This window comes from Manis javanica, chromosome 10 (assembly GCF_040802235.1).
Source record: "Manis javanica isolate MJ-LG chromosome 10, MJ_LKY, whole genome shotgun sequence".
In the NCBI taxonomy this organism is placed as follows: domain Eukaryota; kingdom Metazoa; phylum Chordata; class Mammalia; order Pholidota; family Manidae; genus Manis; species Manis javanica.
In genome coordinates this window covers 15,681,670-15,705,232 of record NC_133165.1, presented here as the reverse complement: position 1 = coordinate 15,705,232, position 23,563 = coordinate 15,681,670, and the positions used below count along the sequence as shown (strand labels likewise).

General features: G+C 35.8%; 1 protein-coding gene across 1 annotated transcript in view; it reads left to right on the top strand.

Moving 5' to 3' along the window:
• Window positions 1-23,563, top strand: part of PTPRQ (protein tyrosine phosphatase receptor type Q) — a 198,873-nt gene that overhangs the window by 151,464 nt on the left and 23,846 nt on the right. Inside the window, exons 36-38 of the mRNA XM_073214156.1 lie at window positions 6,795-6,894; window positions 9,514-9,642; window positions 23,006-23,087. Of these exons, the coding sequence (XP_073070257.1) occupies window positions 6,795-6,894; window positions 9,514-9,642; window positions 23,006-23,087 (311 nt within the window). The remainder of the gene's footprint in view (window positions 1-6,794; window positions 6,895-9,513; window positions 9,643-23,005; window positions 23,088-23,563) is intronic.

Below are 23,563 nucleotides of genomic sequence, written 5' to 3'. Positions count from 1 at the left end.
CTCCTGATAGGCAGCAGCTTTGTAATAGACTTTTGCCCTGTCGCGCTTACTGATTGATCAAATGGAGTTTTGGTATCCAGACTGTCATTTATAACTAGTAAAGGAGCAACAGGCAAGAGCGGAGATTACTAGGAGGGCAACCCTCAGTTGCGGCAAGATGAGGTATGGAGGTTTGGAGCATGGAGTATACTGTTGGAGCAGACTTCCTCAGTGACCAGCAAAGTAGCCCAGTCGTTTGGTGGGTTAATGAATTTCTACCATGATTTCTGCCCTCATATTAGTTTTTTCTTTTTTAAGCATTATTATGGATATTAGGTGTTGTGGCTCTGTGGGTATCAGACTCACCCTGATGGGGCACACACCAAAGAACACCCTCCAGAAATCCTCTGGCCCGTGATTTGACATTAATAACAGGTCACAGGGTCATAAGAGTTTCTGAAACAAGAACATTACCCACAAAGATGGAGTAGAACTCAAAAGGAAATAAAGTTGGCTATTTCTACGCTGGTTAATGGCATAGAAGTTTTCATGGATATGAGAATGGGAGCAAGCAAATAGTAAAATGCATTGACATAATATTTCTAGAGTCATAAGATTACAAAGGCTGTTTGAGTCCTTTTTGTCTCTCACACACGTCATGCATTGAGATACATGACAGCATTTGCAGCAGGCTCGTGTCTCCCGATATTCCTGACAGGCCTGCAGAAGACTTATGAGTGTATGGGACCTCAGACACCATCAAAAGAAGCCTAGCTCCCATTACGTCCTCACACTGCTAGTAAACATATGTTCAATCACTGGATTGCACATCACAGGCCCTGAGCTCTAAGCTGACCTGCCTATCAGTAAAATCTTCAGGATTAAGAGCCTTCCCAAGGCTGTGATTCTCAGTTAGTACAGGGTACACGCGCTTCCAAGAAAGACCATTTTGACAGTGTTATGTTCCTTGGATATAATCTGGACATTAAAATTAAGGGCAAAAGAATCCATACTGATGAACTAAAGGTTTAAGTTTAGTGAAAGGGGCTAACAAAAGTACAGGTGAGGAGAAACCAGGCAGGGCTTTGCTGAATAAGGACAAGTGGGTGGAAGGAGAGTTTGCATTTAGGGAAATCTATATGGCCTGTAGGAGCCAACATGGAAAATCATGTGTGCCATTATTTTAATCCTAAAGAATACTTACAACTTAATTTGATTCTGTTTTCACTCAGGCTTGAGCATTAGCATTTTTATTAACAAAATTCACAGGAATCCTTCTTAAACTTAAAAAATAAATCCTCCTTAGGTACATCAGTCTATGGAAACTGCTTGTAGGCAATGTTTTGATTACAAAGTTTAATTATAGAGGATTCCTGTGATTTGAAAACCAGAAGCTCCTTTCTGCACCTTCCAGGGCTTCATTAAAGCCAAACAAGATGAAATCTCAAACCCCGTGGCAAAGACCCTCTGATTGTTTCCTTTTGTCATAACACGTCTTATTTAGTTACTAGGCTAACAATGAAAAGCCCCGATATGCTTACTTAGAAACAGAAATAGGGAGTTGCTATGAACTTTTTTACAGCAAAAGTATCACTCACCCCCAAGACACCAGAGGATCAGGGGAAAGTTTTACGATATTAATGAAGCAGTTGGTGATTGTGCTGGTGAGCCTCATACACTTTGAGTCAGGCAGGCATGTTGCAGGCAGTTAGGGCATACAGAGAATTTACGTGACCTTGGGCTATTACTTAAATTAATTTCCGAAATCTTATTTCCAAATTGGAATAATAGTACCAACCCCATAGGCTAACTGGAAGCCTGAAGCAAATGAATGCATGGGTAAATGAATATGAGATGTTTATTAATAAATATCCTAAACACTGTTTATGTGCCAAACCTTTCTTTGAGTGTATATATATATATCCTCTTGTAGTCTTCACTATAGCCCTGCAACATGATCTGATCTCCTCCTTAGAGGTATCCCCAGCTTCTTGGTAATAGAGCTCAAGGTTACAGAGTTTGGACATAGCAGCCCCAGCTTTTAGACCCATACAGCGTGACCCCAGTCTGCTCTGCTCATAACCACGGTACCACATTGCCTAGAAGTCGCTGAGAGCCCAAGTAGTTTTCCATTTCATTACTCTGGGTAATTCTTCTGCTCCCACAGACTTCATGTTCTTGCTGTACCATCGTGTGTTCTCAACATTTTTAAAGATTCTAGCTGTTCTCTTTCCACCTCCTCATCTTAGCTTTTTGAGGTTAACATTCACACATGAGTATGCTCTATTTTTGCACATAACGTTACAATAATCCCTTTTTGTCTTTTTAACAATGAATCAGTGTGAGTCTTCTCCACACCCTAGAAACCACTGTTTATTATGTATGTTTAATATTTTTCCAGTCTGATGTGTGAAATGAATATCTGTCTAGGGTGTTTTCATTTATATTTCTTGAATTATGAAATTGAGTGACTTTTACTAAATTCATTGTGCAGTGTTTGAGTATCCAGGATGACTAGTACTGGGCCAAAAGGGAAGAACTGCTTATGCTTCAGTTCTGTAATAACAGCTTGTTTTCTTTTAAGATCAATAATAATACTAAGAGGAATATCTTTCACATAATATACACCTATATCAAGAGGTAGACATTATCCTTTGAGCTTTATAACTCATTTAATTCAAGCTTCTTCTTAGAGATATAAAACTGGCTTAAAAATCAGATCCATAAACTCAGTTTAAATGATGTTAATTTCAGTCAAAAGATGATATGAAAAATTAGTGCTTTATAATTATGATTTGCTTAATTGCACTAGTATATTTTATTATGCAAATAAAACATAATTTAATTCAACCTTTCATAAGATTTTAAGTCTAGCCAGGAAATGACTTGTGCTTGTTACAAAAAGAATCATGTTCATTATTTTCAAGTGAAAGGATTCCATTCTCTATGAAAGGATTTGGAGACGTGACTTCATTCTGTGCTGCTAATGCTCTGTGGGTATGTGTATAGCATGGCACCAGAATTTGTACTTGACAGTCAGTCATGGTACATTTTGTCCTTTCCTTATAGTACTTTTGTAATACATGTACCCAAAGGATTACACATTGTTTATTAATACATTATATGTCATTTCCTCACTTCATTTGGCTGGTGCTTTGAAATGGTAAGCTAACCTGAAAAAAATTTTTGTGCTTTATGAAATCATTTTCTTGCTCACTGGGTTCTAAGGTCCAGTGATTAAATACATTGCCTGATAAAGATGATTCTTTAATCATCATCATATTTCCTTTCCCAAGCATATCCAGTTAGAGTCAGCATGTGAAAATTCATAAAAATAAACCATTCATATATTAATGTGTAAAAAAAGGTGTACCTAAAGTACTTTATGAACTACACACTGCTTTACAGTCTTCTCAATTTATCTAGAGATTCTAGCAACCATGAAATTCTGATAACTGTTTAAGGCTTAGTATTCATTCAAATCTACAATGCAGAAGAGCCACAGAAACCCTTTCCTATTGTTAACATTTCATCTGCACGAATCCAAAAAAAAATGATAAAATATTAATCCCTATATATTTTATAGAAAGTTCATCTATTTTATTTTGACACTTGGTTTTAATACTTTTTACAGTAAAATTATAAATTATAAATCACATAGCTTAAAATCAGTTACAATTATAATGAAGTTATTTCTAAAATAAATGATTAATAATTTGTATATTCTTATTTGATGCAATGCCTGATCGTCAGCCTGAGAGTTTTTCTTATCTATTTCAAAATCAATATTTTTACACATTAGTAAAGTTAGCAAATATTTATTGAGCATTGACTATGTGTCTGGTACTATTTTCAGAACTTTGAATATAGCTTTGAATAAAACAAAGATTTCTGTCCACAGGGAGCTTATGTTCTGGACAGACAATAAAACATAAGGATAGTAAATAAATGAATTATAAGATAGATATGTTAAAAGGTGACAAGGGAGATAAAGATAAGAAGAAATATAACTGAGTCAGAGTACGTAGAAGAGGAGTGGTAGAAGGTGACGGGGTTGTAGCTTCTGATTTTGGATAGGGTGATACCTTAGCCTGCTCTCTGCCATAGCAAAATACCATTGGCTGGGTGGTTTACAAAGCAGAAGTTCGTTTTCCCACGCCTCTGGACAGTGGAAGTCTAAGAACAAGTCTCCAGAGCCAAGGTTTGATATGTGGTGAGGGCTCTCCTGGCTTGCCCAAGGCCTTCTCTCTGTGTTCTCCCCACGGCCTTTCCTCGGTGTGTGCATGGAGGGCGGGAGCTGGCGTTCGGGGTCTCTTCTCATAAAGACACTAATTCTGTCAGATTAGAGCCCAACAGTCATGATCTCATTTGATGTTAATTACCCCCTCACTCTAACTACAGTCACTCTGCACTTAGGGCTTCAACATGAGAAGTTTGGAAGGACCGCATATATTTAGTCCATCCACGGTGGTCAGCGTACGCTTCAATAAGAATGTGATCTTTGAGCAAACCCTTGAAAGCAATGAAATGGCTACCCTGGCAAATATACAAGGGAAATACCTTTCCAGACACAGGAAGAGCTGGTGTAAAAGCCATGTCAGGAGTGACCTGGTGTGTTCCAAGAACAGCAAGGAAACCAGGGTGGCTCCAGAGGGATGAGAGAGGTCGAGATTAGAGTGGAAGTGAAAAAGGTACCAGAGAGCTGGAGTTAATGAGGGAACAGATTACACCAGCCACTGCAAGGACTTCCGCTTTGCTCTGGGAGAGATAAGAAGGATTTTAAGTAGACAGGTTAAGTTTTAAGAAGATTACTCTTGCTGCCATGTTGAGAATAGATGGAAAGAGGACCAGGGTGAATGCAGGAAGGCCTGCAGTAATAAGGTCCATGCAATAATTCATGCAAAACAGACGGTGGCTTGGGCTAGCAGAGATGGCGAGAAGTGAGCTGAGCATACACCAAGTTTTGAATGCTGTAGTGAGCCCACACAAATACCTTATAATGAAATTTAATAATTTCTAACATTTTGCTCCATTTGTTTTATTTCTGCATTTTTTCTGAAGCATTTCAAAGTAAATCACACAAATCATTATATTTTACCCCCAAACACTAAGTATGTTTCTCTAATAAGTATATTTTTATTATACTGTCACAGTTAAACAAAACTAAAAATAAATCCTTGATATTATTTAATGCTAGATACATTTTCAAATCATCCTCTGATTTTTGTCTTTAGTTTGAATCAGGATCCAAATTAAAGACTCACACATTATTTTTGATTATTGTGTCTCTTAATCTCCTGCAATCTGGAAGAAACTTTTTCTTCCTTTCTTCCCCGTTATGCCATAGATTCATTGAGGCAACCAGGCGAGCTATCCTGTGGGAGGGCCATGTATCTCAGACTGTCCGATTGCTCTCTCTTGGTGTCATTTTCTTCCTTCCTCTTTTCTTGTAAATGAGAAATAAGATCTAAAGGTTTGAATACTCACAAGCAACATTTCTGGCAAGAACTTTCTAAGCATTACTGCTTAAATCAAAATATCTCACATCAGGAGGTTTATAATATCTAGTTGTCACATTTTTGATGATGTTAAAATCGATCAGTTTTAAGGAGTGACACCATGATCCTTCATTGGAAAGTTGTTTTTTCCTTGTTACAACCAGCAAATAATCTATAGGGTGGTAGTTTGGCATCTTGTAAATATCCAATTTCCTCTCAACTGTCCTCCTAATCATTTAAGGATACATTTATTATGGTTACCTGAGCCAATTATTTCATTAGGAATGCAAAATTAATTTCTAATTTTATTATCCCTCCACATTTATTAAACAGAGTTATCTTCTAGTGAAGGGCTTTTTCTTCCTTACCTGGGACTATTTTTTTTCTTTTCAATTCATTTCCTGCTCATTTATCATTTCAAAAGAGAAATCCAGGAAAGGAAATCCTTAATTTTCTCCCTTTAACTACAAATTTTTAGAACAAGGAAATGGTAGTCTAGCTATAACCAGCACTTAAAAATGAGTAATTTTTTATTTATCCTTCATTGAATAATACTACAACTTATGGATTTTATATTTTCAATCTATTTCGACCAGTTTCATATTTAACTCATTATAAAGTCTAAATTGTTCCCTTTTTGGCAGGTAGGGACCTCATCAAGATGATCTCTTGTTCTTTCCATACCATTAGCCTTGATAGCCTCCCCATTTTGATGTCCCAAATTTCTTTTGTTCCCTAATCACACTGAAGAGTTACTAACTCTCCAAGTTTCCCAGTTTATTTTAGCGAAAAGTATATATATATTTTGAATACGGAGCCCATAGGATTTCTTCAGAGATTTCAGATGTGCTCTGTGAGAAAAATAGAGTCAAGTATGACTCCAAGGGTTTCTGCCTGAGCAACAGAAACAGTGACGTTGCCATCAACTCAGAGGCAGGAAGCACAATTGAAAGGAGGGAGGTATCGGAGTTCAGATTTGGACATATTAATTTTGAAATTTTAATGACATTTCTAAATAAAGATATATAGCAGGCAATTGGATATGCAAGACTGGAGCTTGAGAGATAACAATTAAGTAGTCATTAGAGATGAAAATTAAAACCATGAGGCTGAGTGGGCTCACCAAGGGAATGGATTTGGGTAGAAAAAAAGAGAACCAAGGATTGAGTCCCAAAGTTAGAGGATCTAAGGGAAGAAGAGAAGCAAGCACATTTGCACATTTAATTACATTCTTGAGAAATAAGTTAAGAAAATCTTTACTGTGTTTTGTATTCCAAGACAGTACTTAATGCTAATGTCATGCTTCTTCCTCTCTAGGGGAAGGACTTTCAGAACGGACTGTGGAGATTATTCTTTCAGTCACTTTGTGTATTCTTTCAATCATTCTTCTTGGAACAGCTATTTTTGCATTTACAAGGTACGATGTGTTTGTGCTCACATTCCTAAGATGCTGTGTGGGCGTTATTCAGTCCTGGTCCAGTCAGGGGGCAGAAACCACAACGGTGACTTGAGTGTGAAACATTTAAAAAAAGAATTGTTAACTACTAGAAATAGTTGACTACATGGGGAAAGAGAATTTTAAGGGGTCCAGAAGTTGCAAGTACAACCAAGAGCTGCTCTCTAGGCAGAGGTGGACAACACAGAGGTGGAGAATGGAAGACGTCTCACTCCCTAGCCTGATGTGGTATCTCCCCCACCGGCACATGCAGCCTATCACCTACTAGTGGGCGAAAACGTCACAGGAGGAAGAGGCTGGAGCTGTTCTGTGGAAGCTACACATCCTTATTAGAGGGCGGGCAGGCTGGAACTGGTCTATAACAGCAGCTCACCCTTGCCGCATGGTGTGGGTGGCAGGAGCTGGTGGGCGGTGCTCACTGAGAGGAAGAGCATGTACTTCAGAGGCAGCTAGAGCTCGTCCAGAGGGCTGCTGGGCTTCCACAGGGAGTGATGATAACCCAGCCCTGGGAAAAACAAGGGCAGTATCTCCCTGTCCCCATTGCCTTGTAGGGTCACTCTACTGTCCTCTAGGGACAAGGCTTAAAATCCTGCCCACTGGCAAAGGAGAAATGTTTTACAGTCTAGGTCCAGTGTCAAAAAGTGGATTTATAGCCGAGAGACAACCAGGTGATAACAAAAGCTGAAGGTGCCAGGAGTTCTACATTTTTTGAATAATTAATAGCTTTGATAGATTTTATTAAAAGTATTTTAGTCAGTTCTAATTTTAAGGTTTATAAAGAAAAGATCATTTTTTACAGTAAGGGCAATGCTTTAAAGATGTCCAAGTTCATTTCTATTGTGGGCTCTTTCCTCGTGCTTACTTTACCAGCATGTCTGTACTATGGTTTCCAAGTACCCTTTCCAATTCTCAGTATCAGCCTCTTAATTTTCCATATTTTTACAGAACCTCAGGGGAAATCCTTCTTTTCTTTTTACATTCTTTTAATATTGAGGTACATAAAATAAAAACCTTAAATCTTGGGGTAGAGCTTGATGAATTTTGGCACGTGAATGCACTCATGAAACCATCACCCAGGCAAGCTACCAAGTTTATGGTCATAAAATCCAGCTTGATAAAGTAGATTGCTGAGTTAAAGGGACCTTACATTTATAAAAAGCAACCATTACACTAAGTCCCTAAAGAGCTCAACGTGTTCAATTTTTATTTTATCTGAAGAACTTTTCCTCTATTCAGTGTGCCGTACATTATCTAGTTTCATCTTGATCTCTTAAGTCATCATTTTGATGGATAATTTGAAGAACCGAAGAAGATACTTTCTTATGCCACATACTACTCTCAGATTCACCCAGAAGATGCAGAAAGTCATTATTCTCAGCCCTTTTAAAGATAGGCTGTATAGGATATGGTCCTTGTTCTTGAGGGGCTCTCATTGGTCACCTTCGTACTGTGTTCTTGCTCTAATCTCTTCTGAGTCCTCATTTCCTTACAGGAGGAACTCCTATGTGGGCAGGAAATGGTCCCCTCTTACTCCCTACAACGTCCCTACGTACTCTCAGCAGACAGGTGCATTCTCCCCAGAACAGTCCTTAGCTTTATACAGCTTTGCTCTCGCTCAGTCGGCCGGAAATGCGGTTCCTCCTCCTTCTCGCTCTGGAACACCCAAGTCAGATCCCACTTCTTTACTTCCTCTAAATGCTAATAGTTGTAATCAGTTACATAACACTTTCTAATTAATCAGTTACTGTCCTGTGTGATTTGCGTCTTTTTCTCTTATTATGCTTTCTCTATATTTAGATCTTGCTTCTGAACTAAATGGTAACGTCCTTGAAGACAAGGACCATATTTTATACTATCTTTATCATCCTCCATACATAACTCATAATAATAAATGCTTGAAATATATTAAAGATGGATAGAATAGCTAAATATTATTTTGTAATATACCATACTAAGTCCTAGAAAATAAGCCTATAAAGGGTTTAAAATGACAAGACTGATTTGATTCTCAGATTCATGCAACTTATATTTTTGGACCTGAGCTTTCTGATTATAAATAAATTAAGATATTATCTACCTCACAGTATTTTTATAAAAAGCCAACCAGGCAGTTCAAAACAGACTTTTATCTATTTTCTTGTATGTAAAAACGTTTTGTGTATGTAAAAACAACGCAGCTTTGTCTTTTAGCACTGGAGCTGATAGCAGTGAGCTCTTCTCACATGGGCATATTTCCTTTTTACGACAAACGTGTGAGACGTCTAGAGGGAGGGAAACAAGTTGTAGCATCAGTCTCATTTGCTCTGTATTTTAAATCAGTGGCTGCATCCTTAATCAACTAATTCTCATTAACATTGAAACTTCAGCAAGACGTGTTGGAAAACTATAGCAGAATAGGTCCTATGGAATTAAAACAGGAAAAAGAAGTTGAGTAGCTATGAATTTGAATACATTCAAATAAGTGATCCCAATGAAGAAATTATTGGACTAATGTAATACCTTTATTTAAAAGATAACTAAATCTAATTTCAAATGCTTTCTACAATATTCCCTTCTCGGACTTTACTACTCTTACTTTAGAATTCGACAGAAGCAGAAAGAAGGTGGCACATACTCTCCTCGGGATGCAGAAATTATTGACACTAAATTCAAGCTGGATCAACTCATCACAGTGGCAGACCTGGAGCTGAAGGACGAGGGATTAACGCGGTGAGCACAGTCCCCTTGACGAGCAGTGGTCCAGAGGGCCTGGGGCCGTGACCCTATTCTGACCTATGCTTGTTGGAAGTGTTTGTGGGGCTCCTATTTACACAGGTCATAGAGATCTTCTTTCAAAGGGTGACCTCCATCTTCTACACACTTCTCACTGGTGTTCGGAGAATCACTTAATCTTCCTAATACTTTGAGTTCCTATGAACCCTCGACTATAATGTCCCACCCAGCCTTCAAATTTTTTCTGAGACAAATATCTTTACACATTAAATCTTTAAAATGATGTTTAATAATCACTTCATATGATAGATTTATTTTATATGAGATTTTCTGGAAAGAGCTACATTTTAAATCACAAGTTCAATTTAGATTTGTAACTATTTGATGTTTCATAACATTATTATGAAAGCCTTTCAGTTCATTTTAGTATAGAATTATATGAAAAGTCTAAATTGTATATTGAAACTTCATTTTTTAAGTTGCTTAGTTTTAAAAAATAAAATATAAAGCAAAACTTAACTTCAGAAGGAAAAGTAAAAATGCCTGTACTATATGTGCATCACCAGTATGTATTGGAGATAGTACAGAGCTTAATTTTTCAGAATAAGTAATTCTGAATCCTTTAAAAATCATTATAAATGATTCAGAACATTCACACACTTGAAACTTCTGCCTATTAATAAAATTCATCAAATTTCCTACTCATAGGCTGTCTTACAAGTTTGGATCTTATAAGATCCAGTAATTTTTGATGCTAATAAGCACATGACAATTGTTACAAAGTACTTGCACAGCTATGTTGAACCTTTAAAAATTATTATTAACTCTGAAAATATGGCATCAAAGGTCTTGAACTTAAAAAGAATCAATTATTTATAGTTGTCACTTTCCAAGTTGGTCTTTACCGAACAGAATGACTTTCTTTGCAAGAATATTTGCAGTTTCTAAAAACATCTAGTATTTGCTGTTGAAGGCAGTGTCATCTGAGAAGTGGGGTCCTTCCAGATACCATAAAATGAAGGTTATTGTGTTTTCATTAAATTATGAGGAAATTTGGTTGGATATGCAAACTTACTCCTTTTTATATTTAAATATTTACCTTTGTTTATATTCTAATACAGGTGGTTCCTATCTAAAATGCATAGTACCCTAAAGACTATGATAAAGATGGTAATACATTACCCAGGACATCACTTGCCACATCAGAAATGTTATATCTGAAAGATCAATAGATTTGCAGGGTAGCCTGTCAAAGCTGAACTGCATCACAGGAATAACAGAGGATGACTAGCATTAAGCGGGATCCCGGTGCTCAAAGTGTCACGCTGCACCGGAGAAGGACGTTTCTTCTTCTTCCCCTCCAGAGGCCAATTGAATTTCAGTAGCATTCTCTCAACTCCCTTTCTGCCCTCCTTTCTCAATGCCCTGTGTCCCTTCCACAGGCCTTGGGTCTCAGTCTCTTTCTTCTCTCTATGGGAAAGTGTACAAGAGATAAAACTTCAGATCTCTCAATGCAATTATTTCAGTTGTTTCAGCAATTTAGTTGAACCTGTTCACACTAAAATGTGAACTTCTAAGTGTCCAAAACTTTCAGAGCATTTTTTAAAGGAATCTTTATTAATCCACCAAAATTCTTTAGTAAGTAGATCCTTAGGAGATAGAACATAATAAAATGAAAAAAATGTCAGTACTAAGAAAGTATTCTTTATCACAGAGGTTACCATTCTAGGCAGGCTATGGTGAGGTCAGATCCCCTAAGCTCTGTGTGTTTTCACAGCTTGCCCCTTCTTCCACTTTTGAACACAGCTGTTATCAAAAAGCTATAGATTTATTTGTTCAACAATGTCATGGCAGCTAATGGAAAAGGTGGACAAGAACTATAAATTGTCTATTATTGGGTACTTAGAATTCAGGGACTGCCTTATTTAACCTTGACTCCTCATTATTTGTTTTCCTGCTTCCATTTTTTAAATGTATATATTGCTTTATTTGTTAAAGGATATAGAAATGTCTTTGAAATATATATTGAGTAAATTTTTTTATTTATTCTTGCATGTAGAAAATTAGTATACATATTTCTTCTAGTAATAGCAAAGTTGGAAATTTAGTTTCCATGCTTTTTTCTTTCCCCTTTGTTATATCAGTATTCATGAGTATAAAACATTCTTATTTGTAATTCCAGGGGTAGTTTATAATGTTTTGCTTTATTTACTACAGAAATTTATTAAAATAACTATCAAATGGTTTGATATGAATTCTTTTCAATATAGAGACCTATCTCCAGCTTTACTATTTATTGAAGTTTTTTCATGTTGATAAAGTCACTAATGCATTAGACAATAAAACAAGAAAAAACAGAAACTAATGGGTCCCTAATTAGTTGTGTGCATATATGCATAGAGCCAGCCTTCAGGGAAGCTCTAAAGCTCTACACCTGCTTCTCTGGTGCTAGAAGGTTTAAATCTATTCAAAGCCATACCGGTCTAACGTGGGTGGAACAACAGGTGGTAGATCCTGGGAGTGAAGAATCAAGGAGTCTGAATTACTTCCAAATTGATGAGTTACTTATGCCTTTTTTTGCAAAGAACTTTGATGATTTCCTTTAAGTCTACCCAGCGAGTCTGTGCTCTTTCTGCTTGAGGCTTAAGGGTGTTCTTTTCCTTCTAACCTGCCCATTGTTTTCATGCTAATTGAACTTGCAACTTTCCTCAGTGTTATATACCTCCACACATCCATAAAAGAACTGATAGAACAAAAATATATAATAGATAATGAAGTTATTTATTTTAGGCACTTACCTCATTGACAAAATGTCATTATAATGACAGGTGCTAAATCCTTTCAAGGATTTGGGATTTTATAGTTAAGAATTTCTTTATTTTTATGATTCTGCTTGTACATTTTACAGTTCATCCTACAATTTTTGTTTGTGTAAATGCTCATGATTTAATTGTATTCTACCTTGTTTCACAAAGGATTTGAAGGTTTCTTTCACATTACACTTTTCCTTCCTGAAGAACAAAACTCAAAGATTTAGTACTATCTCCTTGAAAACATTCAGGAAAATGCCAATGTAATGTTTTAAATTCTTATTTGGAATGATAATTATATAATTTCATTATGCATATTTTATATTTAAGTTTAGACAACACAAGCTGATTTCTTAGGAAGAGTATTGAATATTTTGGGTTCCTGTATGCCATGTTCACCAGATTAGAAAATGACTCATAGGTTTAGTTATTTGATAAACAAATGAACAAAATGACATTTTGTGATGGCTTCTTCACAACCACTGAAATGAGAAAGATACTCAGGAGGAAATACTGGCCAAATCAGTGTAAGCACACGGGTAAAACATAGAAAAGCCTCTTTAAGATTGCTGAATGGCAGCCCCTGCGAATTTCTTTCAACTAATTTAGCTGTGACACAGATTCACCTTGCAAGAGTTCTAACACTTGCAATTAAGTAACCCAATAGAATTTGCACAAGTTAAAGACTCTATTTGGTAAAGAAAGTTTATTTTTTTACTGTCATCTTTCCACACTTAAGTCATAGAAATTTTATTTCCTATGTGACTAAATAAAAAAAATAGTAGAATAACATTAATCAATGTTACTAATATTCTTATTTGATAGACCCTTGATTTCTTTTGGGCCTCAAGTTTTTCCCCAAAATTTTTACGTCATTCCAAACTAATTATCTGCCTGTTTTAGTTGAGTGAATGTAATGGTGTATTATTTTAAGACACAAGGCCCAATCCAGTAATCATGAATGGAATTCAAATTTTCAACAAAATGAAACAAACAATTGAATTGCGATTTTAAGAGTATCTTTTTACCTCCAACAACTTTAGAGATTTGCCTGTTAAATTTGTCTTTAGGAAATTTACCATTTAAAAAAATCCTATGAATTTGCTTTGTAAACTGTAAATCAGAATATATTTGATGTCGTCATTGTTATTTATAAACTTTATATTAAAAATTACCCCAATTTGCTTTCACGCACAGGGTTTTACTAACATGATAATTAGTACTCTTTATGAGTAATTACTATGTGTTAAATTCTGTGTATAATGATCTCACTTAAATCTTTCAATCCTTCATGGTAGGTACTCTTATCCCCATTTTAGAAGTGAAAAACCAAAGATGCTTAGAGAATTTAAGTAACTGTCCAAAGTCATACATGTAGTTAATAGAGCAGCCGCAATGCTAGCCCAGGTCTGGCTGATGCTGAGGAACCATGTAAACCTTGTGTGTGTGTATTTAACTCTTGAGCATACTAGACGAGATCAATATAAACCCTCTTAAATAGACAAGGGCTGGGGGTATCCTTCAGGCAGCATTTTCTATGCAGAGAGTGATTCTAAGGAAATAACCGCTTCTTTGGAATTACTTATTTTCAACTAATATGCGGCAAAAGAATTATGATATTTTAATGGAGATTCAAACTTTCAGAAACTGAAGTTCTTTAGTAGTACAATTCTCATTGTAGTTTCAGTAAGAATACATATTTGACCTATATGTGATACTATGTAAAATTGTTAGCATTTTAATTACCATAAGTTCTTGACAGATTCTGGTCATGAATTTTACTTCTGTCTTAAACCATTTTATAAGCAATAGAAAAAAATATGTGAATGCAAGACAAGAAATGCTCTGAAGTAGAATGAAGCTTAAGACATTAATAAATAATGAATCTTTACTTCCAGATACTCTTCATTTTTCTTTAGACGCAAGGAGATTTTTGTCATCCAGTAAGTTACTGTGGTATGGTGGAAAGATCTGCTGTGATTGTTTAATCTTACCAGGTGGTGTGCTCTATATTTTTAATTGCAGGATATTGAGTGTTTTGTTGCTATTTTTTCCAAAGCCAAAGAAAAAAGAAATGACAAAAACCTGCGGTTTCTACTTACATATGTTCTCTTTAATATTGCATGTTACTGTTACAGTAAAGTTATTCTTATCAAAATGCACATTGCCTCATAATGTGCATGTCCTGAGAATGTGCTGTGTTCTCATGTTGTGTTAGCTTTCACCTAGATTTCTTCACATGCTTCTTGTCTTATTATTACTGTGATGCAAGAGCTGAGTTCTCCATCTGACAGATGGAGTCTGGGTTCACACTTCACATAAGCTCATATCAAGAACTGCAGGTGCTAATATGTAGGAGCAAAATGATGATGTTTCCCATTCTCTGACTCTGGAGTATACATAGAGCAGCACATTTCGTGGAATCTGCACTTCTGCCCTGACCAACAGGTAGCCAACTGTGCATGCTTTCGGGCACTCACTTCTGCTCAGAAATGCCATTTGTATTCTATCACGAAAATTGCTTTATACATTCTGAGGGTAGCATAGTGAAATGTCAGCATTAGCAGGGACCCCAGCAACTGATTGAACACCCCAGAACTAGTCAGTTTCTTCATGGAAAGGATATGAATAGAGACAGAGAATGAAAATGCATTGACCTTAGAATCTCATATCTGCTACAGAAGAGTCAGTCTCCATGGGCCCCAAAGCTGGATGGGACCAAGGCTCCTGACATTCTCACTGATGGTGAAATAGTACTCAGCATCCCTAAAACGGAGTAAACCAGGACTATTTCTATGCTAATAACATTTAGAAATTTGGGATCATAGGTACCTTGTTTTGCTTCATATTAACTAATTGCCAAGTTCCCAGTAACAGAATTAAAATAGTTTTATGAAAATATGTTTTCTTCAAAGGACCTGCTTGATCAGATTCAAACATTTGTCAAAGGAAGACATTAAAAATTTAAGAGATCATATCACACATAAAATATCCATTCCCAACCAGCACTCAAAGCTGACCTCTCGGCGTTCCAGACTTACAAGTGGTCTGGTTGAGCAATTCTGCCAAATGCCTTTCTTTGTCATTATTAGGCGGAATCCTTTTACGGTCTTTCTGCTTTATGCCATTAGTACCTCAGAGAAAAATGCTTCCATTTGTGTGACACTCTCATTGTCTCTCCTCTATCACTGACTGTTCTCTCCTAGAATCAGTAGAGAGTCTTGCTCAGTCGGAGCCCTTCCTTTGGTAGAGCTAAAACTTAATAGTTTGGACTAATCAGAACCTTTATAGAACACCTCTGCACAAGTCACGTTAGTCAAAGCAGACGGTCTTCTTCCAAATCTGGTCCTCTGAGCTTGCCTTCTAAGCCCTACCAGGGGCGCCACAGTGCCTTCCTGCCTTGCCAGCTAGGAGTTCCAGCTGTTGGATTTCTTTTTTCCGTGGCGTTATGTCATCTGCCCCTCTTCATGAAGTCCGCACTGAGAGCCTGTGCCCACCTCTTCACACAGCTGTCAGCAGCCACTTCATCCTCTCTCTCTGCTGATTCTGCTCTGTTGCCCCTAAGGCAGCTAAGCATGTGCCCACGGTTTCAATTTAGAATACGTTGTTGACAAAATAAAACATCTGTCAAGAAGTTGTTTTTGAATGTGCTAATGTGGTGAGGCTTAGTCATAAGGAAAATTTAACTCCTGCCGTCCTGGGCGTCTTAGCGCCTTGGCATCGGCAAGGAAATTGCTTCCCCTCACCTATCTGTAAGTTCATTTCACCTTGTGTGAGTAGAAGCTACATCAGGTGGGCACCCATCAAGTGCCAGGCACTGTTCTAGGCGCTGGAAATACTGTGATGAGAAAGGAAGGGATGTTGTCTCCAGAGAGCTGCCCTTCAAATAGCTAAGCTCCTTTCAAACCTGTTTGTTTTCACAGATAAGGGAGGCATTCAGATAAAGTACTTAGATATCACTTACTAATTGTTTTTCTAATTAAATAAGAAAAATATTACATTACTCACTTACTCAGGTGGTTTGTTTACCTTAGAGAGTGAAGTTTCAGAGCCAACTGTACAGTCCAGCCAGTGGTTAGGATTTAACTTCCAACTTTTTTCTGTTCTATTGAGAAATACATGGCATAACATCACCTTGTAAGATTAAGGCACACACATGATGGCTTGATTTGCATATATCGTGAAATAATTACCACAGTAGTTCTGTTAATTATAATCCTCATAAAGATACAATGAAAAGAAAAGAAATGAAAAGAAGAAGAAAGAAATGTTCTCCCTGTGATAAAAACTCTTAGAAATTACTCCCTTAATGACTTCGTATACCATACAGCAGGATAAGCTATGTCAGCATGCTGCACATTACATCCCAGCACTTAAATGTCTTGTACCTGGAAGTTTGTACCTTTTGACCATTTTCCTCCAATTCCCCCTTCCCACATACTCTGCGTCTGGTAACCACAAGTCTGATCTCTTTTTAAAAGAGTTTGATTTTTTTAAATTAGATTCTACACATAAGTGAGATCATATAGTATCCATCTTTTCTATCTGACATATTTCACTTAAAATAATGCTGTCATGGTCCATCCATGTTGTCACAAATGGTAGGATTCACTCATTTTTTTATGGATGAATAATATTCCATTGTATATACGTAACAGAACTTCTTTATCCATCCAACCACCAGTGGGCACTTAGGCTATTTCCATGTCTTGCCAATTGTGAATAACGCTGCTATGAACATGGGCTGCATATTTCTTTTTGAGTTACTGTTTTCACTTTCTTTGGATATATTCCCTGAAGTAGAATTGATAGGTCATATGGTAGCTCAATTTTTAATTTTTTGAGGACTGGTTAGGATAATATTTTTTGTTTATGTTGAGGGCCACAGAAAAGTTATTGGTGATTTGATACAAGAATGAAGAAGGATCAGAAAGGATGGGATATGATTTTAAGGCCTAGAATAAACAAAAACCATAGGAAAGAACAAAAATTAAGATACCTTTGAAAGCATTACAGTAAATGCTTTGGATAAGTAATGGAATATCATTGTAGAAGTAGATGTAAATGTTGGAGTAATTAATGAATTGATGAAATACATAAACTAAAAACTCACCCTGAATAGTTTACAAAGTTTGGGAAGATTAATATGTTTATCAGAGAGATAAATTCTTCACAAATTTGTATTTGAATATGAAATTTGCATTAGGGTGACAAACACATTTTTATATAAAAGCAATAGAATTTGAGGTTCTTTTCTTTTTAACATAATTTAACTGGTTAAGTAGAAAACACAGTTTCTCAATTTGTCCCATGCTGCTGGTAATGCTGGTTTAAGCTGCTCTTCTATAGGCTGTCATCTATGGTTCTCTATTTGGAAGATATTTTAATTCCCTATTGATTTCAACTAATTGACCTTTAGGGAAAGCTGAGTCTGTGTGACAATATGGTCTTCAATCACCACTGCCAACATAAATAAATGGTTCCTCTCTGGATCTATCAAGAGTAATCTGAGTGGAATTGAAGTTTTGATAGACTTTTAAAAAACGAGGCCAAGGAATGAAATAATACCCTTTTCAACAAAAAGGGCATAGGATTTAAGGCAGCCAAGATTCATGTAATAAAAAGTGTTTATCCCTTTATATTGGAAAATGGTCAGTTATCTTACGGAAACCTGGACAACTGCCAAATTGATTTATATATGAATGAACTGAATATGATTTGATGGTACCCTTCACTATCCTGAGTCAAGTAAGAGTGTCATACCTGTCTAAAATGCTTCCCAAGTAATCAGTTTTTAAAAAGCTTTTAAAAATCTTTTCAAAAAGTTTTCTATCTGAGTCTCTTTGACTGTCTCCACAGATTTAGAAACAGCGCTCCTTCTGAAATAACAGTGTTGACTTTCATGAACGGTAATTTTTGTAAAGTCCTTTTTTATGTTTATATAACCAAAAATTTTTCCTTAAAGGAATTTAATTTCCTCATCAATAATAAGTAAATACATTTTCTTCATGTTATGCCCCAACTTCTGTTCTAATTCCCTGCATGAATTGTCCAAATTAATATTTTTTAAGAGAAAAATAAAATTTAGAATGCAGCCAATACTTAAGGGAAAAATATACCCATGCAATATGAGGCTCAGAATTAAAGCAGTGATGTTGATACCACAGACAACAACAAGAAAAAGGCCCAATTATTATTTGAAACAATCAGGTAACTTAAACTGTAACATCTTCACAATTTAAGCTATCCAGACCACATTTCAATTTCAGTTCACACATAATTGTGATGTAAGCAAAGACTAGAAAGTTACATAAAAATTAGACTGTTAGAGGCTCTATTTCTCACATATGTAAATACAAATGTGAACAACAGATTATATAAAGTGATGGAGTTGTAGATAAAGAGAATGATATAAAAGAAAATAAAACCAAATAAATCTTGTTTTTTTGAAGCCTATTTTTTTATTACTTGAATACACAAAATGATCTTATTGTTCATATATCTAATTTTCCAAGAACTATCTCGTACCTGTTAACTTCTAATGTTAGGGGTTCTGATATATCTTTGTTTAGACTGGTATGTTGTTTATTGGTGCATCTATTCATCATACTTATGTCAAGCTTGGTGTAAGGCCTCCTGAGAATTCTCAGTTGCTTAATATTTGAGTGGATAATTCATTCAATTCTGACATTATCTAATAAATAATCAGAGTACCTATATTTAGCTTGCTGTGTATCTTGCTTTGAATTCATCACAACCGTATTTACTTATTGATTTACTCATTGATTTAAAATGACATACTCATTGTCAACAATGTTATGAGGGACTTGTAATAAGCAAAGTGTTAATCCTGTCCCTGCCTTCAAATAAACAAGAATCTTAATGCATGTATCCTTAATACATGTACTTATAAAGCCACAAGACAAGGTGGAAGGTAAATTGTGCATATAAATTTGGTTTCATAGTAAGAAGAAATTATTTTCTCTGTAATAGAACTGGGTATGGTCCATGGAATAGTTAACATTTGAATCAGTTATTAAGGAATCAGTAGAATCCTGGAGTGGTACGAACAGAAGAAGTGGTACTAAGAATATCTGGAGTGCAAATGGTATGTGAAGGGTAGTTGTAAGGAATGATGTAAAAAAAAAAGCAGATGTGATTAGAAATGATTTTGCATGATAATATGAAAACTGAATTATTATAGTTCTTATAGTATTACAGATTTATTTTGAATCTTGAATTGAGAACTAGAAAACTAGATGTGGATTTCAAGTCTAGAAATTTATGGCCACTCTTTATGCCAGGGCCCTGATTAGAAAGAATAAGAAACCTTGATCTTAATTTAACACAACCTAGTCCACCCAGTTTTGAGTAAAATTAAGATAGGAACTTCTATTAGAAACAAACAAAAAAAAAAACGGCTTTTATGTATCAGTATCAATTGTAGAAGAGATTAATAGGAAGAGATTGAGTTTTACAAAATAAACTAAAAATAGCAATTATAATACTAATGATAGTAACTAATATTTATGTATAGCCTACAAAGCCACAGTCATTTCCAAACATTTTACATATATGGACTTGATTTACATATGGTTGCATGATATTTTCTAAATTAGGAACTGAGGCACAGAAAGATTAAGTAACTTGCTCAAAATAATGTAGCTGGTAATTGTTGAAGCAGGTATTTGAAGCCAATAAGGGCAGGAAAGAATTCACACATTGTCTATCCAAACCCAGTGGCTGTCTAATTAATGGTTTAAAATTAACATCTTTAAGGAGACCTTTCCAATACAAAATAAAACAAGAATACTAAAGAAAAAACAACTTTCTTTAGAACCTTTCACTGAAAAGAAATTGACTAAAAAAACGATATATTATTAAATTAGTTATAATTTCTGAGAGTAGACCTCATTAAGGAAAAAAGCAAGGATGTGAATAATAATGTGGTGTTTTAGCTATTTCTTGCCCATTTATATTTTGATGATTATTCATGTTTAATGTCTCTTGGGAATTTCATAAATGTGTCCTGATTCCTCAAATGACTTATTGATGGCTGCCCAGAAACTAGCTCTATTTTAGATTCTAGATAGCCCAGTGAAATATTTAGCTAGTACCACCTCAAATTATACTGGATCCTCCAAGAAAAGAGACTCTTCCTGCTTTCGGATGGCAGTCTGACTGTCCTTAAATAGATGGGCCATCAGCCTGTCATTAAATCAGATACGGTGTATTTGAATGTCACCAATCACAAACCGAACAATGTTCCCTGTTATTATAAAAGTGACCTCCATGCAATTCAAGAATCTCCATTTCTGTCTGGGAGCAGGGAAACTGATCTTACTAACTCAAGAATCTCATTCATTTCTACCTTAAGCTTAGTTCATTAGGATTTGTCCAACTTAACGCCCTTTCCTTCCCTATTTCTGATGAACATCCTGGCATAAGAACATTGGAGCCTTAGGCATGTTAGGAGGTTTGCGTGGTGTGGCGCTAGCCCATGGTTGTGTTTTTTCTTGCTGGTCTTCCCTGAGGACTAATTATTTCCAAGAGGTATTGATGTTGCCTCCGTCCCCACTTCACCTGTTGGCTGTGTCAGAAGTGTTTCCAGGTCCTCAGTTCGGGCAGTCTTCCTGTCCCAAAACCAAGGATTCTTCTGATTGAATAACTCATTCATCCATCTTCATATCCATATTCATCTAGCTAGAGACAGGATTTCTCTTTTACCTTGTTAGGATCACTCAAGGTACGGTGGGACGCCCACACACTCCTCCACCAAGACTTTGCTCCATTTTATCACTGTGAAACGACATTTATGGGATGCTATGCGAAGTGACACCCCGAGAAGCTGAGAGATAGCTCCTTCTGCTTTGGGATAATTACATCATGAACCAAGAATTCTACCACTCTTCTTAGTAATACTTGCTTCAGCATCCCCATATTTTTCACCAATTCCTGCACTGTAACAAAATATATTCTTTTTGACTACATTTTCTTCATTGAACGCGTTGCTTTGTGACCATTTACAGTATTCATAATGCCATATTTTTCAATCTAATTCTTTAATTTTTTCTCTCATTTTTCCTTTACCTTGAAAACCACATCCACTTAAAAGCATTTTTTACTTAAGGAATACAGGCAAATCATCTCTAATAATATGTAAAATTGAAAACTCTGAAGAAGTTACATGGTCTTTATTTTATTTCATTGTACATTGTACCTTTCGTGTTTTCTGCAATGTTCATTTGTTGTGCATGACAAGTGTGTTATTAAAGATGTGCCTGCCTGAATTTGTGTGTGTTGCACAGTCTATTTAGGTGTTAAAAATTATTTCAATTTTTTCAAAGTATAAGTAACTTGGTAAATGAACTGTCACAAAAAGATATGTCTAAAATAACTGAAATGATTTTGATTTTTTATGGTTGTATATTGAAAACTCACTCGTGGAACACAACTTAGGCAATATAATGTCATTTTTCTAAGATCCACTCTTTCTGGTTCAGCGCTCTCTATGGACAAAGGAAATACTTTTAAAATCCATATTAACTCTCATAGACCACTAAATGCTATGCAATATGTAAAAAAAGTGATCTATGTTTAATGTAGTACTCCAAATGTCTAACAATGTAAAAAAGAGTACCTTCTTAACCTTAGAGGAAGCTGAATTATTATTTGACCAAATTTAGGTCCAAATAATATAACTTCAAAGAATGAAATTGAATTTAAAATAATGATTACATATTAGTTAAAGGCATTGACTTTGTACATTACTGATTTATTATTTTCTCTGATTTTAATCTAGAACTCTTTCAGAAAGAGCTGTACCCTCAACTCATAATACATTTAATGCAATCTCTGTTGCAGGTTACTTAGTTATAGAAAATCCATCAAGTAAGTTGTTAAATATCTTTCTTCTTTTTGAATATCAACTCTAGATTCACTGATTCAATGAATCTTAATGTGTGGTTCCCCTTTTTGTATGTTTGTTAGAAAACCTCCAAGCTGGATATAAATCATAAAAGCATGACTAATTGCATGGTAACCGGAGAAATGCTCTCTCTCTCTCTGGGGTGAAGCCTGCATGTCTGTATTTTAGCTTGGGAAGTAATACGGGGATATTTAAACTCCTTCGGGTTTAAAAACCATGTCATTGTGAGAATGAGGTCACTGCAATATTTTATATCTTCTAAAACCTTGTAATGTATAAAATGTTTTCTGTATGACAAAGAGGTATTATGTGCTTTAGGACTCAATGATAACTTTATGCCCTTAAATTTACTTGAAAAACTTTCTTCATTAAAATGTTCAATCATTCACTGAAAGTCACTTAAAAATTGAAGGAGTTTTGTACCATGAACACAAAGAAAGCCGACTTAAAGGGGGGAAAGTAAATTTTATGAATATGACAGAGTGACTTTAAAGAACTGTGTGGTTTATGGGTTTGAAATGTCCATTGTGCTTTAACTTGCTGACCGTACAGTTAGTACCCGTGCTAAGGCCAGAAAACTCCATCTAACGTGACTTCACTTTATACCTTGCTTTGCTTGGAGGCCGATAAGCAAGAAATCCTTCCTGCAACATGTTGAAGAGCTTTGCACAAACAACAACCTAAAGTTTCAAGAAGAATTTTCGGTATGTTCCTAGCAGTTGTCACAACATTGCCAGACCTCCAGTCGTTTCATGTGTCACATTTCATGTCCATTTTAAGCACACAAGGCCATGAAGGACTCTGGCCTTGATAATCAATACCCAATTACCAGGTTGATTGTTTGGATAGTAATGTTACACTGGGAGGCCTCTCGTGCAACCTGAACAGAATTATTCACCTACTGTGTCAGGAAAAGGTGTTCTTCTTTGGACCTCCCCAGCAATGGCAACCTGGCCTCATTTCTTCTCTGCTCTTTCATGCAGATGTAGGTGCAAATCTGGAATGCTGTGTTCATTAGTTTTTTGCTTGTATATGAAGTTGAGGTTATACTATAAATGTGGTTTTATATGTAAATAATTAATTTAGATTTAGAAATGAAAAAATTCCAGTTTACATTTGCCTGCTTAGTTTACATTAGTGGTACAGAGAAATCTGAGAACAGAACTTGGTATTTCCAGAA